We start from the raw sequence: 14884 nt of genomic DNA, 5'->3' as shown, positions 1-14884 counted from the left end.
GCCACAGTCAGCTCCCAGTCTTGTTTTTGCTGACTGTATAGAGCTTTGCCATCTTCAGCTCCAAAGAATATAATCAATCTGATTTCAGTACTGATCACCTGGTGACGTCCACGTGTAGAGTTGTCTCTTGTGTTGTTGGAAGGGAGTGTTTGCTATGACCAGTGTGTTCTCTTGGCAAAGCTCTGTTAGCCTTTGCCCTGCTTCATTTTGTTCTCCAAGGCCAAACTTACCTGATCCTCCAGGTATCTCTTGATTTCCTATTTTTGTATTCCAGTTCCCTATGATGAAAAGGACATCTTTTTTTGGTGTGTTCTACAAAGTCTTGTAGATCATAGAACCACTGAACTTCAGTTTGTTTGGCATTAGTGGTTGGGGCATAGACTTGCATTACTGTGATACTGAATGGTTTGCCTTGGAAATGAACAGAGATCATTCTGTCATTTTTGAGACTGCACCAAAGTATTGCATTTCAGACTCTTTTGTTGACTATGAGGGCTACTCCATTTCTTCTAAGGGATTCTTGCCCCCAACAGTAGATATTAGAGTCATCTGAATTAAATTCACCCATTCCAGTCCACTTAGTTCACTGATTCCTAGAAAGTTGATATTCATTCTTGCCATCTCCTGTTTGACTACTTCCAATTTACCTTGATTGATGGACCTAACATTCCAGGTTCCTATGCAATATTGGCATTGGATATTTACAGCATTGGACTTAACTTTCATCAGCAGTCACATCTACACCTGGGTGTTGCTTTCACTTTGGCTCCATCCCTTCATTCTTTCTGGAGTTATTTCTCCACTCTTCTCCAGTAGCATATTGGGCACCTACTGACCTGGGGAGTTTATCTTTCAGTGTCATATCTTTTTGCCTTTTCATACTGATGTTTAAGTTTGGGATAGTTGCTTTTTGTCATCCAAAACTTTAATTTTCCATTATTCAATGTACAACATTTTTGCAATTTAATTTCTTGAGCGTAATCCATGTTTTTTAAAGAGTGTATTTTCCATGATTTGGGGGACATATTTAAATATATTTTCTTGTGATTCTAAAGAACTTTCATATTCTTTAAAAATAAAAAAAAAAATCTATCCAGGTTTTGTTGTTAATTTCCTGTCTCCTTTCTTTTAGCTTATTTTTAAAATTTCAACAAAATCTTTTCTAGAGTCGTGGATATCACAATCTTTACCACTTTTTCATAAGATTTATTTTAAAATGACATCATGATATCTGAACCCTAAGACTTTGGAAATAAACCTACAGATCTCATTGTTAGCCTCTGCATTTAATGAAGATACAGAAATAATTGCACATAGTTTTTGTAGTCAGTGGTGTTAGATTAACTTACTTGGAACCTGATTTTGCATGGTGGCTTCAGAGACACAGACTTTAGGATTAAGGCCTTTAGGAAGGAAGAGGCCACACTGTTTCTTGCTCTGGTTTTTCCTCTCCTTTTTTTGCACCTTTGTGTGAATGTGAACCAGTTTCCCAAATCCACGACTGGTTCCTGGGCTTCCTCAACCCACCTAGAAACTGTAGCAATCTGGGAGGTGTGTCATTTAACTGACAATACTCTTGATTAGGAGTACAGGCCAATCATATAACCCTATGGTTACTTTGGTTTGACTTGTTTTTAAAATTCATCTCAATAGCACATTTACAGACTTTTAGGATGGGTCAATTCTCCAGATGACTCATCTCCTCTTTTATTGGGCCATTTTTCTGTGTAGATGCAAAATATGTAGTTGGGAGGTAGTCTAAGAGCCTAAACTGAGTCTTTTTAACTTTATTTTCAAGGTAAGGGATCATCAGATTTAAGCGTACTCCTATAATTGTTTTTAAACATACTTTAAGTCATATAATTAACAAAATAATGTTACCTTTGCTTAAAAATAAAGGATGCAGAGTACATCATGAGAAATGCCAGGCTGATGAAGCACAGGTTGGAATCAAGATTGTCGAGAGAAATGTCAATAATCTCAGATATGCAGATTAAGACAGAAAGTGAAGAGGAACTGAAGAGCCTCTTGATGAATGTGAAAGGGGAGAATGAAAAAGCTGGCTTGAAACTCAACATTCAAAAAATGAAGATCATGGCTTTTGGTCCCATCACTTCATGGCAAATAGATGGCGAAACAACGGAAACAGCGACTTTATTTTCTTCAGCTCCAAAATCACTGCAGATGGTGACTGCAGCCATGAAATTAAAAGACGCTTGCTCTTTGGAAGAAAAGCTCTGACCAAGCTAGACAGCATTTAAAAAAGCAGAGACGTTACTTTGCTGACAAAGGTCCGTAGAGTCAAAGCTGTGGTTTTTCCAGTAGTCTTGTATGGATGTGTAAAGAAAGCTGAGCGCCGAAGAATTGACGGTTTTGAACTGTGGTGTTGGAGAAGACTCTTGAGAGTCCCTTGGACTGCAAAGAGATCAAACCAGTGAATCCTAAAGGAAATTAATCCTGAATATTCATCGGAAGGACTGATGCTGAATCTGAAGCTCCAATACTTTGTCCACCTTATTCAAAGAATGGATTCATTAGAAGAGACCCTGATGCTGGGCAAGATTGAAGGCAGGAGAAGAAGGGGAGGACAGAGGATGGGATGGTTAGATGGCATCATCGACTCAATGGACATGAGTTTGAGCAAGCTCAGGTAGATGGTGAGGGACAAGGAAGCCTGGCCTGCTGCAGTCCATAGGGTCGAAAAGAGTCAGACATGACTGAGTGAACAACAAGAAGAAAGGATTAATAAAGACCCTCAAAGTCCCCTTTTACCATGCCCTCCATTCCTCCTCTCTAGAGGTAACTATTATATTTTGACCTTTCCAGTGACCTTTTTATACATTTCTTTTCTATTCTACACATTCTATTCTATTCTTTTTTACACATATACACACTTTTTTCCCTTGTATGAGGAAACTGAGACCTTGAAGGGAGACCTATTGCAAATTTATTGAACGAAAGCGGACTGGACAACCGTTTACTAAAACCTACAATGTGTCAGGCTCTGCGCCCAGAACTTTCTTTGCACTAATGATCCTGGTATTTTACTTCTGCTGGATGGGCTGCCGCACTAATCAGTTTGGAAGTTGGGAAACAGGTGCAAAAGTCACTTCGGTGTAGTGATATAGTATATGTATTTTGATGGCAGTTGCAGGAAACCTAGCAGAGAGCTCCAGAGTTGCAGAAACAACAAAACAGTCATATGAAGTTGGGTCTGTTAAAAAAAAAAAAAAAAAGCTTGTGAAGCTGAGACGCTAAACGTCTACTACTTACCAAGACTTTCGGAAACTTATGAAGCGATATCGCATCTATGAGATTAGTCTTGGAGCTCAAAGAAGGCACCAGAGGTCGCAAAGGATGCGGCGGCAGGCAGCAACACAGCAGCCAACCGGGAGAGCCGAGAGCGCTCCCACCGTCTGGAAGTGCGCCTGCGCTGATGGCCGCGGGGAGGCGGGGTGGGGGGCGGAGCTTGGGGTGGTCAATGAGCCTGCGCAAGCCGTGAGGCGAGTTGGGGGAGGGCGTTCCGTGTGTGTCTGTGTTGTTGTTCGGCGGCAGCGGCGGCGGCGGTAAGATGGCTGCCCACGGGGGCTCCGCGGCGGCGTCGGCGCTGAAGGGGTTAATTCAGCAGTTCACCGCCATCACCGGTAAGAGACGCGGTTACCGGAAGGTGGAGAGTGGGGTCTGGAGCGGGCGGCCGGTGTGCCCAGGGCTTCTCTTTACCTTCATGCATTCTTCCCTCGGGCTTTACCCACAGCTCCCGTCCTCCCTCCTGAGGAAGAAGCGACGACGGCGTCGGGTCTCCGGGTTCAGGCGGGAGACACCCCCCCATCCCCGTGCACCCCATACCTTCATTCTCGGTCTTCTCGCAGTGTGGAGGGAGATCTCCCCACCCCCTTTCTGCCTAGACTCAGGGAATGGGCCGAGCCTATCCGCCCCCGCCGGCCCGGGGACCTGGGGGCGGGAGAGGTGGGGGGCCGCACCCGGGCCACCGCCCTCCTCCTTCATCATCATCTCCTCTTCTCTGTGCAGCCTTGGGGTGCAGCGCATCCCCTCACCTCTTTTTCCCTTTCTTCCATGGCCAGGTCATTCTTCACCCGTCCCTGGCCTGCCCTTCCCCTTTCTGGGCCCCTCGGAGCCATCGCTGTGGCCCTGGCGTGTTCGGGCCCTCCCGCCTTAACGGCGAGGCTGGTGGGTTCAGCAGCGCCTTTACCGATCTCGGGGGATAGGCCGCCAGAAAGCCGGGGGTGCTGAGGAGTACCCTCCAGACTGAGGTTTTAAGAAAAGAATGAGGGGGAACCCCCCAACCTTAATTGGAAAGACCTGGAGGAATCCTTGGTGGCGTTTCCCACCTCCCCATAATAAAATAATAAAGACTGAAACGATGGCGCCCAGGCCTCCTGCTGATAAAATAGGAATGACGGCAAAAACTTCTTTGAGACAAAATCGGTTTTTGGATGTCAGTATCCCCTAATCCTCGGTTTTTCTTTTCGTTTGGACCCCTGCGAAGGGCACACGCAGATCCTCTTACTGCCTGGAGGAAAGGCCCTAAGCCATTCTATGAATTCTCTGTGTCTTGTTCTCTCTGATGGTGCTGAACTTTTTTTGCATGAGTTATTAGAGGGCGGAGCAAATGATGAAGTTCTCTGTGGAGTGATTTGAGAGAAGAGTACTCCATGTGCCTGAGTGTAATTTTGCCGTTCTAGTTTGTCCTTTTGGAAGGAGGTCGGAATGTTAGCAGATCTATACTTTATCTGGTAGTTAGATGCAGGGAACATTGCCACTTTCAGTGTATCCAGCGTTTAATGTGCAAGCTGGTTAAGTGAAATTTTATATTTTAACCACTGCCGGTTGTTTACGAGCTGCCGTTTCATGGTTAAAGCTAGTTTTATTTTTTACTTTGCAAGGATAACTAGATGTTCGATGCATTGTCTAGCTTGTGGGCATGAAACATCAGGTCAAAGTTGATAAAATTTGTAACAAAATTGGGATGAAGAATGGAATGATAACTTTTCTTAATATTTTAAAATTGTGTTTGGAGTATTATATTAGAGATATAATGCATTTCCCAGTGTGTAAGCAGGTCATTATTAGGAATATTTTAAAAATTATTGTATATATAATACATTATGTTTATACATAAAAATCTTAGTAGTGAATCAGATATCATTTCTTTAGATTTTCTAGAGATGGGTTAAGATGCCACCTATTTAATTCCAGTTTTTTGGCTAACTGCTAACTACCACTTTAGTAACTCAGATTGTGTTAGACTTACATTATTTTTTCTAATGCAGCATTTTTGGTAGGTGTAGACAAAACCCAAATGTGGTGAGATGAAGTGACTCACATAATTGCTTTAATTCTGTTTCTGTCTGCTAGTCTTCATGGCTCCTTTCCTGGTCACAGGCCTTTCTACTCCTGAATCAAGTTGGAGACCCTCAGTAGACAGTGGTATATGGAAGTCTGCAAAAGGGAAAATACCTTAGATTGTTCTTAATGTATTATGGATTTCTAATAACAGTTTTTTACAAGATTGTAATTAATTATTAGAAACACATAATTGACCCCTTTAGTCCATTTCATATATCTTAAAAAAATTGGTGGGATCTGTCCACATATATTTTAGATTATACATGACAAAAAGGTATTTGAAATTTATTTATTGCTAGATGAATGAAATGGACCTTAAGAACTTACACTCTATTTCAGAAATATTTTACTTACTTGGAAGACCAACATTCTGATAAAAGCAATACATTTTCAAAAATATGAGTCTTGCCTCTTCTGTGGCATTTAGAAGTGGAAGAGAAAATTGAAAGAATTTTAATTTTTATTTCTCACTAAATAGAACAAATTTCTCCCTGTGATATGTGAGTATGAAATAGTGACTCCGACTTTTAAAAAGTACTAAAAAGACATCTAACGTGAACTAATTTTGAAAAAAAAAATCCATTCTCACAATAACAATATTATTTATTTCACGTATTGTCTTCCAGTTCTTATTTACATATGTATTTCTTAAATTACTTTTAAATTATTCTTACATTATGGATCAAAATATATATAATTTAGAATCCTGAAACTTGATTAACATTACATCATAAACATTTTTCCTGTTATTAAACTTTTATAAGCAAATAGGGAAATGATGGTCTTCAAAGTGATCACACTGAGCAGTTTTGTACCTTTACTATTGATGCCATTTATATTATTTCAGGCTACATAGAAAACCTTCCACTTATTTTATAGTCTACCACATTTTATAGTATTGCTCAGTTTGATCTCCCTTAATATTCTCATACATGGCTTTGAATGACTGCTGACTACTTTCAGAAGTTATATCAATTCTCAAAACCTGAGGAAAGAATGTGTCACTGGATCTGAAGTTAATTCCAAAAGAACAATTTTTGAAAATGTTTTTGAATCATGGCAGTATCCCATTAACACCAACTTGAGCTGAGATCCAGCCATACATATACAGAATGCATAGATGTAACTAGAATAAATGATGAGATGAAGGATACATAGATGCTATACAGTGGGTAAAAAATACACAATCAGAAAACAGACTGAAGTGTGAGGTAATAGAAAGTGAGGCTGAGAAGAGTACAGGTGATTGCTGGTATAGCATTCCTTCATAACGCTTGGTGCATAGTAGGCATTCACTAGGAAATTATAGAGCCACTTTCCTTTACTCTTTCTTTAAAATTGTTGAATGAATCCATATTTGTTAAAGAAATTAGAAACTCTTATTTGGATTTGTGGTCCATTTCCATTCATATTCTGTACAATATATTTTTCTTGGTTAGTATTTAAGTTCTCTGAAGAAAGGTGGTTGCCAGTGTTCTAGATATTAAAAGAAAACTCTTTTGGAATTTTAAGAGCTATTTCAAAGAATGTTAATGAAGTTTGAGTAGAAATTTAGGGAGGAAATACATTTTTTTGAGTTGTGAATAGACTCTTACTAGTAAACTCAATGTTTATTAATAGGCTACCAAGTGCCAGGCATGGTTCAGGTCTTGGGGATACTACCATGAATAAGACGTGGTGAGGCTGTCTTGAAAAAAGCTTAAAGGTTAATGGGAATACAGACACATAGGTATTGTAATACATTGGAATCATGGTAAGGAGCAGTTAAGGTAGCACAGAAGAAGGAGATCAAGAAAGACTTCCTAGAAGAAATAATTTCTTGGCTGGAGGAGAGATAAACATGTGCAGAGACCTGAATGAGAGAGGCACAGATAAACATATAGGAACAAGAAAGGAGAGATGGTTGAGGGAATTGATGAGAATTCCCAATGAAGAGAGCATAGCTCCTGGGAGATGAAGTAAATGGGATTGAAGAGGTAAGAGGGTACCAGATTAGGTAGGGCCTTACAACTCATGTTAAGAAATCTTGGCTTTATTCAAAATGTTGTGGGAAGTTAGTGAAAAGTTTTAATTAGGGGAGTGACACAATCAGAGTTGGGTTTTTTCAAACGAGCTACTTGGCTATAGTGGAAAAGAGGTTAGGCATAGAGATGAGTAGAAGACTGTGAAAATAATTGAAGATACTGATGTCCTGAAATAAGATAAGGAAAGAAGTCAGAGGAGTCAGAATGAAGTTTAGGATTCTGTTTTCGGTATCTAAGCATATCTAGTACAGTTTGTAAAGATTGAGAATAGTAGAAGAGGTTTAGGGAGATGATTAGTTCAGATTTAGATAAGTTGCTGTCTCTAGGACTTCTAAATGGGGCTGTTCAGTAAGGAAATGAATATTCGGATCCAGAAAGAAGAGTGACATCTAATGAGTCATGTTGATGGCAACTGAAGCTATAAAAGTGGATGGCATCTTGTAGGGAGAGTGTCGTGTGAGACTATAACAGGCTGTAAAGCTGAAGAAACACATCAAACAGATAGTAAAGAAGAAAGTGCAAAGACTGGAAGAAACTAAAGATGTAGGAGGAAAACCAGGAGACTGTGATATTTCAAACATCAGGAGTAGGGTGATACCTCAGATAGTATGTAGGCACTTTAGGAAACTAGAAATTATAGATTTTTCCTGGTTAGGGCTGGAAGACATCTTCGCAACCATACTGACCCATTTCTGAGTTAAAATGAGGAATTGAAGGCTCAGAGAAGTAAAATGATTTAAGGTTATATGTCTAGGTCAGTGTGTCTCAAACTTATTTGTAGGAAGAATCCCCTCCTCCTTTAAAAAAAAATCTTTATAAAACAATGTATTTTTCTGGCCATGCCACATGTGGCTTGTGGGATCTCAGTTCCCTGACCAGGGATCAAACCCAGGCCCTCAGCAGTGAAAGTGTGGTGTCTTAACCACAGGACTGCTAGGGAGTTCCCCATTGACCAATACTTTTGTAAAACTACAACAAAAATTTATTGCTTAAAAATTGAAATAAAAAGAACACATACCAAATATCAGCCTAAATTATGTTTTTTTAAAAAGGTATAATTTGCATACAGTAAAATTTAATGTTTTTAGTGTATAATATTTTTATATGTGCATACAATCGTAAAGCCACAGTCAAGATGTAGGCCAGTTCTAGGCTCAGAATTTCCTCCTTCCCGTTTGTAGTCAGCCCCTCTTCTTACCTGTAACCTAATGTTTTTGCCTATTGTCTTCTTTTTCCAGAATGTCATATAAATCAGCGGTCCCCAACTTTTTTTTTAGCACCAGGGACTGGTTTTGTGGAAGTCAATTTTTGCACAGACTAGGGGAGCAGGAGATGGTTTGGGATGATTCAAGCATGTTACATTTACTGTGCACTATATTTCTCATCTCATGCCTGTGGCCTGGAGATTGGGGACCCCTGACATAAATAGAATCACCATGTGTGGTCAGGTTTCTTTTTAGTCTGGCTCCTTTTACTTAGGATACTGTGTTTGAGACTCATTCATGTCATTGTGCTATGAGTGGTTCCTTTTTATTGTGAATAGTATGCCATTGTATGGATATACTGCAATTTGTTTATGCAGTGATGAAATGAATGGATAATTGTTTCTTGTTTGGGAGATTATATAAATAAAGCTGCTAAAAATGTTAGTGTACAGTATATGAATGTAAGTTTTCATTTCCTTTGGATAAGTAACTAGGAGTGGGATTGTATGATAGGTGTGTAATTTTAAGGAATTACTGTACTATTTTCCTGAGTCTTAACCATTTTATGTTCCTGTCAGCAGTGTATAAGAGTTCTAGCTGCCCTTCTGGTATTTTTAATTTTCTATAACTATTTTAATAGATGTGTTATTGTATGGCATTGTGGTTTTAATTTGCATTTCCTTAGTGACTAATAATATTTTTTCATATGATAGTTTGCCATCCAAACATCTTTCAAGCCCAATTTTTTTTTATTAGAGACAACAGACATAAAATTACTCTTAATCAGATTGCTATGAAAGTTTCCGTGTAAGGTGTATTATAAACCACCAGGGAAGTCCCTATATTCATTCTTTTTTAGATTCTTTTCTCATACTGGTCATCACAGAATATTGAGTATAGAGTTCCCTGTGCTATACAGTAGGCCCTTGTTGGTTATCTGTCTTATGTATAGTAGTGTGTGTATGTTTATCCCAAGCTCCTGATTTATTCCCTGCTCCCCTCCAACCCACGTTTCCGCTTTGGTAACCATAAGTTTGTTTTCAGTATCTGATTCTATTTTGTTAATCTGTTCCTTTGTATTGTTTTTTAAAAAATAATTACGTTCTACACCTGAATGATATCTTACGATATTTGTCTTTCTCTGCCCGACTTACTTCACTTAGTATGATAATCTCCAGGTCCATCCATGTTGCTGCAAATGGCATTATTTCATTCTTTTTTTATGGTTGAGTAATATTCCTGTGTGTGTGTGTGTGTGTGTGTGTGTGTGACATATCTTCTTTATCCATTGCTCTGTCAGTGGATATTTAGGTTGGTTCCGTGTCTTTGCTCCTGTAAACAGCACTGCAGTGAACATTGGGGGTGCGTGTATCCTTTTGGATTATCGTTTTCTCTGGATATATGCCCAAGAGTGGAACTGCTGTATCACATGGTAGTTCTGTTTTTAAGGAACCTCTATACTGTTCTCCATAGTTATTGTATATAAAATAAAAAAAGTATTTTCTATTCCTCAATGCTTAAAAACTCCTGGATGGGAAACTGATGAGGAGGTTGAACTTGCATTTTACTTCTTGCAACTGTCACTGACTCTCATTTCCTTGGTAGACTGTCTGGCTTACTTTGTTATCATTTCTAGGGGAAATGTAGAACCAAAATGTAATCATTTTGTGTCCCTGTCATTTCTGTGCTGTAACCCTTTGGGAAAGAAAAGGTCTATAGAGGGATTTTTTTTTTCTTTCTTTTAAAAGAAGTCTCTGTGACTGCTATACTTAGGTTCCTTGATAATAGTGAAGAGACTATTTGGGCATTGAAAATAGTGTAGAGGATAGGTATAAGGGACTACTAAAGTTTGGAGTGTCTCTTCATCCTTCCAGCTGTGGTAGAGACATAGACTACATTATAGGTTTGGTGCTCTTTCCTATATTATGTTGTTAATAGGGAAGGTGTAAACTAAGAGGCATCAAGCAACAAGGAGATGGCCACTGATAAATTGTGTGCCAAAGCTGGGTTAACGCCCTTTGGTGCCATTAGCAAGCTAAAGCATATGGAAAAAAAGGTAATGGATAGGTAAAAAGAGCGCAAGTGGTGAGAAACAGTAAAGTGAGATTCCTGCTGTAGATATGATTACTGGGCTTTATGGACTGAGTTTTTGTGTCCTTCCCCAAATTCGTATTTTGAAATCCTGATTACCCCCTTGCCCAGTGTCATGGTGTTAGGAGGTGGGGCCTTTGGAAAGTGATTAGTTCATGAAGGTGGGGTCCTTATGAATGGGACTAGTCCTTAACAGAGAAGGAAATGACAACCCCCACCAGCATTCTTGCCTGGAAAATCCCATGGACAGAGGAGCCCTATCATCCATGGGGTCAAAGAGAGTCGGACACGACTTAGTAACTAAACCATCACGACTAGTGTCCTTAAACTAGAGACCCCAGAGAGTGTCTGGCCCCTTCCACCATGCAGGTACACACTGAGAGCAGAACTGTCTTATCAACCAGGAGGAGGGCCTGCACTACACACCATATCTGCTGGAGGCTGACCTTTTACTTCCCAGCCTCCAGAACTGTGGGAAATAAATGTATGTTGTTTAACTACCCCATCTATGATATTTTTGTTACAGCAGCCTGAACAAACTAAGACACAGCAGGATTAAGCTGTCCTGCTGCTACCTATAATATTGAGACCTCAAACTAAGCCCAGAACAGCTTTATAGATGGTTTGAATCTGCAAGCTGCTTTGTTGTTTTTGTTTTTTTGCCTCAATATAGGGCATGTGGGATCTTAGTTTCCCAACCAGGGATTGAACCCATGCTCCCTGAAGTGGAAGGGCAGAGTCTTAACCACTGGACCACCAGGAAGACCCTGCAAGCTTCTTTTAAAGGTCTCCCCTTCCCCTTTAAAAAAAGATTTGTTCTTCATTCTGAATGTAATTAGAAGTTCAAATTTTTTACTGCTGACTCATCAAAAATTGTTACTACCTCTAAGTATATAGGTAAAACTTGTAACTTGACTAAATTTGTTTTATTGCTATTCCTTTCCTCTATATCATTTAGGCCTCTTCACTTTTCCTCTGCCCTCTCAGTTAACTTTCTGTTCCGCTGTTTAGCTAAGTGGAAGTATTGTTGGCATTTCGGCTAGAACAATGTTTTGTTCTATAGGTCTGTTCTATTCATTGCAGAAGATTTAGCACTTGTATTAGTGTCCTGTGGCTGCTATAACACATTAATACAAACTACATTGCTTAGCATAGTTACTCTCGCAGTTCTGGAGGCCAAAATTCTGAAATGAAGGTGTGTGCAGTCTTTAGAGGAAGAGGGACATTTTCCAATCTTCTGAGGCACATCTGGCTTCTCTATTAAATGCCAGTAGTGTTCCCGACCCCGTATTCATGAAACATAATGGTATCTCACATTACTAAATGCCTCTGGTACTTCCTGACATTAAGAACCACTAGAACCTTTAATTATCCTTCAGTTATCTTTTGTTTCTAAAAGGATACACTTCGTGACACAGCAAGTGATAAAACTTAGAATGCCTGATTATACAAGCACAGATGGCTCAGATAATACGACTTTATTTAAAAAAGTGAATTGTGTACTTTGCTTCTTGAGTCCCTCTCTAATACTGCCTTCTTCAGTCATGCCAGGATTTAGCATGTGCTTCTTTTTGAAAAAATCAAATAGGTAGAGACCCTTTCTTTGGGAAAGCTCTTAGGTCATCCTGCCAAGCTCCAGTGTTGGAAGTTATCCTGTCAAATTTTCGACAGGTTTGCAGTAGGGCCCCCTCTAGGATATGCTGCCTAGATTCTAGCACTAAATGGTCAAGTGAGGATTACAAATAGGAACAGCAGTTCCAAGCCGTGAATGTTGACACCTTCTGTCCCCAGCTGTCACAGTTATTATTTCCTTTATTATAGCTTTAGTGTCTTCAAGTCATTCCTGGTATAATCCCTTTTAATAAATTGTTTTAATCTGTAGTTCAATAGATCTATGGAATGCTCACTTAAACTTTTATTACAGTTTCCTTGGTCTCTACATCAGCTCTTTTTTTTTTTTTTTTTTTTTGCCACACTGGCTTGTGGGATCTTAGTTTCCCTACCACGGATTGAACCCAGGCTCAGGGCAGTGAACACCCCAAGTCTTATCCACTGGACTGCCAGGAAACTCCCTGCATCAGCTCTTAATGCTTCTCCTCAGCCACACTGGTATGCTGTCTAGCTGTTACAGATTTTTTTCAGAGCAGATCCCTTTTTTGTATTTTACTCTTTATCCATAGCATTCACTTTTTTAGAGTAATGTTTTTGCTTCCTCTATTATACTGCTTTAAAAAAATGAATGTTTAACATGAATGAAACATATGTTCATAGCAGCAGATGAACGAGGGAAAGAAAACAGTGAAATGTCTTACTCTGCCTATTTACTCTCTGATGTAATGTGGTTCTCCATAGCTATAAATAAATATTCATGCTTCATACTTCCAGTATCTTTCATTTTATTTCATTGATGTATAGCTTGACTGGTGACTCAGATGGTAAAGAATTCGCCTGCAATGCATAGACCTGGGTTCGATCCCTGGCTTGGGAAGATCCCCTGGAGGAGGGCATGGCAGCCCTCCCTAGTATTCTTGCCTGGAGGATCCCCATGGACAGAGGAGCCTGGCGGGCTGCAGTCTGGAGTCACAGAGAGTCGGACACGGCTGAGTGACTTAACACATAGCGCACATCATATAACTGGAGACAATCTATTTTTAGTAACAGCCACTATTTGCCAATAAGGAGCTGTGCCACATTCTTTAATGTGCATTTTCTTAATCCACACAAGGACTTCATGAAATTGGTAATATCTGCATTTTGTAACTGAGAAAAATGAAGGCTAGAGAAATTAGTGACTAGCTCAAAGTTACACAACTAGTGAATGACAGAACTAGGATTCAAATTCAGGTTTATCTGTTAGTATCCAGGCTCTTAATGGCTCTATTATACTCCCCCACATGAGAACAGAAGGAAATGTGAATCTTTTCTCTTCATTTTGGGGTATAGGACTGGCCAGAACAATAAGTTTGATACTTTCTTTTGAACTGTTTGGTGTGTCTCACCCCAGGAGCTATGTATCTTTTTGATGCCCTGAGTTACTCCTCTGTACCACCAACCATGTGGCATTTCATGTAGGCCTTTCTTGTCTTTCCCTCCAAAGGCACTTGGGATGCTAAAGCCACTGACATCCCTGTTTTCCTAAACCAACTCCCCTCCCTTATCTTAACACTCAATTTATTGTTACTGGATGTCAGGTGGAAGTGGGTTTTAGGGGCTTTGGAGAAGGCAATAGCAACCCACTCCGGCACTTTTGCCTGGAAAATCCCATGGACAGAGGAGCCTGGTGGGCTGTAGTCCATGGGGTCGCTAAGAGTTGGACACAACTGAACGACTTCACTTTCACTCTTCACTTTCATGCATTGGAGAAGGAAATGGCAACCCACTCCAGTATTCTTGCCTGGAGAACCTCAGGGACGGCGGAGGCTCATGGGCTGCCGTCTATGGGGTCGCACAGAGTTGGACACGACTGAAGTGACTTAGAAGCAGCTGGTGGCTCAGGTGGTAAAGAATCTGCTTGCAATGCAGGAGACCTGGGTTCTATCCCTGGGAATATTTGCTGGAAAAGGGAATGGCTACCCACTCCAGTATTCTTGCCTGGAGGATTTCATGGACAGAGGAGCCTGGTGGGCTACAGTCTATGAGGTTGCAAAGAAAGTGAAGTCGCTCAGTCGTGTCTGACTCTTTGTGACCCTGTGGAATGCAGCCCACTAGGCTCCTCTGTCCATGAGATTTTCCAGGCAAGAGTACTGGAGTGGGTTGCTATTTCCTTCAGGGAATCTTTCCAACCCAGGAATCAAACCTGGGTCTCCTGCGTTGCAGGCAGATTTTTTTTTTTTAACCATCTGAGCCACCAGGGAAGCCCAGAGTCTTGGGGTCGCAAAGAGTTGGACACAACTGAGTGACTAATACTTCCACTTTTTTTCATCACGATTGAGTTAATCCACATTCTAAAATAATGGTTGTTGTTCACTCACTAAGTCATGTCCGACTCTGTGCAACCCCGTGGACTGCAGTGTGTCAGGATTCCGTGTCCTTCATTATCTCCTGGAGTTTGCTCAAACTCATGTCCCTTGGGTCGATGATGCTATCCAGCCATCTCAACCTCTGTCACCTGCTTCTGCCCTCAATCTTTCCCAGCATCAGAGTCTTTTCCAACAAATTAGTCCTTCACATCAGGTGGCAAGAGTATTGGAGCTTCAG

At 40.4% G+C, this 14884-nt stretch overlaps 1 protein-coding gene across 1 annotated transcript in view; it reads left to right on the top strand.

Moving 5' to 3' along the window:
• UBXN7 (UBX domain protein 7) overlaps positions 3523-14884 on the top strand; it is a 58020-nt gene continuing 46658 nt past the window's right edge. Inside the window, exon 1 of the mRNA XM_018046200.1 lies at positions 3523-3644. Coding sequence (XP_017901689.1) covers positions 3572-3644 — 73 coding nt within the window. The 5' untranslated portion in view covers positions 3523-3571. The remainder of the gene's footprint in view (positions 3645-14884) is intronic.

This window comes from Capra hircus, chromosome 1 (genome assembly GCF_001704415.2).
Source record: "Capra hircus breed San Clemente chromosome 1, ASM170441v1, whole genome shotgun sequence".
NCBI lineage: Eukaryota > Metazoa > Chordata > Mammalia > Artiodactyla > Bovidae > Capra > Capra hircus.
Note: the sequence above shows the minus strand (reverse complement) of the source record. Positions and strands in the feature narration are given on the sequence as shown.